This window comes from Pyricularia pennisetigena, chromosome 2 (assembly GCF_004337985.1).
Source record: "Pyricularia pennisetigena strain Br36 chromosome 2, whole genome shotgun sequence".
Taxonomy (NCBI): Eukaryota; Fungi; Ascomycota; class Sordariomycetes; order Magnaporthales; family Pyriculariaceae; genus Pyricularia; species Pyricularia pennisetigena.
The window spans coordinates 3,796,645-3,800,737 of NC_043741.1; the positions used below are offsets into that span (position 1 = coordinate 3,796,645).

Consider the following 4,093-nt stretch of genomic DNA (forward strand, 5'->3'; position numbering starts at 1 on the left):
GAACAAAAAAAAAAAAAAAAAAAAAAAAAAAAAAAGCAGCAGACCGACAGACCAGCAAAATAAAATGGCTTTTGATATGCGTTCAAACATGTCTCCTTCTTTGGCAAAGAAGGTTGTCGATGAGGACATGTCGGACGATGAGTTTGATTTTGACGAGGAGTATTTCATGAGGACGTACAAGCCGCTTTCGAACTTGCCTACGCCCCCGCCGTCTTCACAAAATTCCTCGGCCGCTCTCAGTCCCATGTTGTTGGAGATGCAGGATGGTGAAATGCGGGACCCAGCATTCTTTGGTAAGTAGTCACCCTTGGGGCTACCTGGTCCATGTGAAAAACGCTCTAGTCTTTCATGCCTGCCATTGTACTGACCATGTGTGCTTCAACCCATACAGGAGCTGCTGTTCATCTGGTCAATCTTTTGCCTCCAGCCGCCTCTCTGGCAACGCCGTCGGTTCCCGTTGTCCATGCCATTCTCACCCGATCTGACTTGCCATTGCATACTGTGGCTTTAGCCGTGTGCATTATGGACTCACTTGGCAGCAAGTTTCCTAGAGCTTGGAGGACATCATGTCCCTTGATGCCTATGGGCCCCGACTCCGACTTCGACGTGGATCCTGATTACACGCACACGAATGGGCGTATGGAACAGCGCACGCGTCTACAGCACATCGACTCGGTCTCGCCTGAAATCATTGTCCTCGCCTCGTTGATCATCGCGGCCAAGTTCACCGACGACTCCCAGGAATCGACCCGATGGTATGCTGGGGCTTGGGGCAGCTGGATGTGGTCATGTGACCAGATCAACACGACGGAGCGATGCATCATGGAGAACCTGGGCTACCGCATCATGCCCTTGACTGCCCCGGACATCCTCGAGGATGCCATCACAGACATGGCCAGAGCCGCGAAATCGGCAACAGGCCGCCCAGGCTGCGGTAACAGCAGCGGGTCGTCGTCGTCATCATCTCGGGGAGGATACGCAACACCGGTTACACCCGCCAGCAGCTGCGATGATGGGCAGCTTGGGGGTCACCAGTAAACAGCTCTCTAGAATCATCATCGTCTTCGTCGTTGTCGTCATCGTCACTGCTGCCACTGCCAAAGACTGGCTGTCTCCGCCGAACACCGACGTTCATCACGTCAAGTAACATTTCCTAATCCGCTTTTTTTCTTGTCTTTGTCGGAGCATCAGCAGCGTGTTGGGTTTTACAAACTGCTTTTTATTTCTTAATCATGGGAGTTTCTGGCATCTTAATTAGACCATATCTGGGCGTTTGGTGGTCTTCATTTCTCGTCATTTACATCTTGTCCAAGTTTGCAACATCATACCCCCTTGTTTCATTAATTGGCGTTTTTTTCTTTCCTGTTGTCAGAAAAGGACTGGGCTGAGCCGCAGTTTTGCATTTTGTCGTTTCCTCGGTGCCCCGGTGGTGTGTTAGTCGGCATTGGCACCTGGAGTGAGACACGGACACGAAAAAAAGCCAAGACAGTGCCATTTTGTTTAGTTACTGGCGGCACAGGACAGCATAGCACAGGCTCGGATACAACAGCACACTGTATATGGTCTACCCTAGGTTGACATACCAGGGCGGTTTTCATTTTAAATCCTAATTTAGTCGCACGTCACGTCCGAGCTTTTTGGTTCTCCCGGATTCCACATGCAGTGACATCATAAAAAAAAAGAAAGAGAATTACAGGGCTCGGAACTCAGAAACGTGAGACAACAAACATGGGTTGACTGTACGACGAGACAAATTCTATGGACTAAGCCTGTCCAAAGTCCACGTTGCGTCCTTCTCGTCTGCCCTCTCGTAGACGAAGCGGTCGTGCAGTCTATTCGCCCTCCCCTGCCAAAACTCAACCCGCAGCGGTACGATCCTCAGCCCTCCCCAAAAGTCTGGCACAGGTATGTCATCGACGCCGGCAAACTTGCTCTCGGTCTCGCGCACCCACCCTTCGAGCTGCGCGCGGCCGTCGTCGTCGCCTTGGCCAGACCCACCCTCGGCGCCTCCTCCGGGCTTGAGCACGGCGCTCTGCCGACTCGCCCAGGCGCCGATGCGGCTGCCGCGGACGCGCGTGTCGTAGTAGCGCTGCGACTCGTCACGCGTCAGGCGCTCGGCGCGGCCCTCGACGCGCACCTGCCTCTCGAGCGGCTCCCACCAAAACGTCAGCGACGCCCAGGGGTTCCCAACCGACGCGGGCGTGCCGTCGCCGAAGAGGTCCAGGGCCTTGCGGCTGGTGCCAAAGTTGGAGTAGATGACGAAGCCCTTGTCGTCGAGCTCCTTCATGTAGACCATGCGGGCCGACACGCGGCCCGAGGGCAGCGACGCCGTCGAGAGCGTGCACGTCTCCGGGTGGGACACCCTCGGTGCGGCGGGGGAGTCGCCGTCGCCCAGCGCCGATTTGAACCAGGCGTGGAACTGCCGGATCGGCGACGAGGGGTCCAGGTCCGACCGGTGCAGGCCCGTCCGCTCGTGCTGGAGGAACTGTTCCGCCTGGCTGTTCATCGTGGCTGTCGATGAAGGGGCGACTGGTGTGTTATGGCCATGATGGTGGCTGTGTTAGTCACGATCGTTGTGACGTGGGTAGGTGGACGTCAGACATGTGTTGAATCGTCGGCTCCCCTTTGTAATTTCCAGTCCATTTTGTGAAGAGGTGTTGCGAGGGGAGGGAATCATGCGCCTAGGTCAAAGATCAACGGAGGCGTGGGAGACAACATGCGCCAACACAATGCCTTCCAAGACACATTTTTGGGTCTCGTGTCTTTACTGGCTTGATAGAAATCGTCATCCAGGCATGAAGCCGAGCCCAAGGTAGGGAAGGCAGGATAAAAACAAGAATAGATACATAAATAAAACAAGAAAAATAAAACAATGCGCCTGACATGAATTCAATCTTCTCATGATAACTTACAAATTAATTTCTCCCCATCAGGTGGTGGATGCAAGGCCATGGTTCTTCGAAAGCTGAGCGCTCCAAGCCGGCCGAGTGAGCAGTTGAGGCGGATGAGGGGCCAAGTGACGATGCCCATCAAGCCAAGGAATACAACAAAACAATGATGGATCCCGGGGGGTCGGATATAAAAAAGCAAACCAAGCCCTTTTTTTTTCTTTAACAAAATATTCCGCGTCTTATAATCGAAAGGCTGACGAAAAAAAAAGAATAGAAAAGAAAAGAAAGTAGATGTATCCATCGTCCTTTTTACTTCGTATGACGTTGACTACCAGAATTTATTGAGTTCCACGTCACGCCAGGATCACCCCACTACCCAAGCCTCCGCTACAATCCCGATCGTCTCAACCATAGTGCGGCACTAGAGATCCTGTGTGCGTGAGTCAAGCAGGGAGCTGCAAATGGAAATGTTTTCACTCGCATCAAGAGATGGTTCAGCAACCATATATCATAGATAGAACAATTTTTGTCCAATTAAAAAAGCATTGTGTTACCTTGCCTGTCAATTCTTTAAGCTCGTGGATTACCTACCCATGTAGATCGATCGTCTTGAAAGCCAGTGGAGACTGGCTACCAGAAAGCAAGCAAACGAGAGTTAGAAAAGCATGCATCACATACACATATATATACACATACACGGATAGACACGCACACACACACATATATATACAAACAAAACGCAAATGGGTATATTAATAAACACATAACGCCCAGAAACTCCAACCACGTCACACCATGCCGTCAAAATGAAATGACTTCTACGCAAAGGCGTGCGGGCTCATCCCAAAAAGAGAAAGAAAAAAAGAACTACGACCTTGACGCCTTGACTCCAAACAAGTCACTTGCGTGATTTATCGCTCTATATGCCCAGGCTTCTCTCCTAAGATTTTGTTTTTCTCTTCGTTTGACTAAAAGCGTAGGCCATTCATCCGCCCACAAAATCCAAAACGATATTCCATCCAACATAACAAAAAACAATAACCAAAGAACAAACTCCTCTATTTACCTCAAAAAGTGCAGGAACCCAGAGACAAAAGGCCTAACCGCATCCTGAAGAACCCAACGAGCCAAAACTTTCAAGTTTCGCCTTTGGGATCCAGCAACCGGTTGGCCTTGAGCTAAAAATATCTTTCTTGCTTTCT

At 51.0% G+C, this 4,093-nt stretch overlaps 4 protein-coding genes across 4 annotated transcripts in view; 1 reads left to right on the forward strand and 3 right to left on the reverse strand.

Moving 5' to 3' along the window:
- The window catches only part of PpBr36_01048 (uncharacterized protein), a gene marked incomplete at both ends in the record, with an annotated part of 934 nt that extends 688 nt beyond the window's left edge, over nucleotides 1–246 (reverse strand). Inside the window, one exon of the mRNA XM_029888237.1 lies at nucleotides 45–246. Coding sequence (XP_029751622.1) covers nucleotides 45–246 — 202 coding nt within the window. The remainder of the gene's footprint in view (nucleotides 1–44) is intronic.
- PpBr36_01049 (uncharacterized protein) lies at nucleotides 65–1,038 on the forward strand (the record flags this gene model as incomplete). Its single annotated transcript, XM_029888238.1, has 2 exons — nucleotides 65–293; nucleotides 392–1,038. 2 exons carry the CDS (start codon nucleotides 65–67, stop codon nucleotides 1,036–1,038), a joined length of 876 nt encoding a protein of 291 aa, XP_029751621.1.
- Nucleotides 837–1,135, reverse strand: PpBr36_01050 (uncharacterized protein; the record flags this gene model as incomplete). The annotated part of the gene is made up of 2 exons (XM_029888239.1): nucleotides 837–1,020; nucleotides 1,041–1,135. The coding sequence occupies 2 exons, from the start codon at nucleotides 1,133–1,135 to the stop codon at nucleotides 837–839; spliced, it is 279 nt and encodes a 92-aa protein (XP_029752631.1).
- A 621-nt stretch (nucleotides 1,136–1,756) lies between these two features.
- Nucleotides 1,757–3,030, reverse strand: PpBr36_01051 (uncharacterized protein; the record flags this gene model as incomplete). Its single annotated transcript, XM_029888240.1, has 2 exons — nucleotides 1,757–2,529; nucleotides 2,913–3,030. 2 exons carry the CDS (start codon nucleotides 3,028–3,030, stop codon nucleotides 1,757–1,759), a joined length of 891 nt encoding a protein of 296 aa, XP_029752632.1.
- Between the last annotated feature and the right edge of the window lie 1,063 nt (nucleotides 3,031–4,093).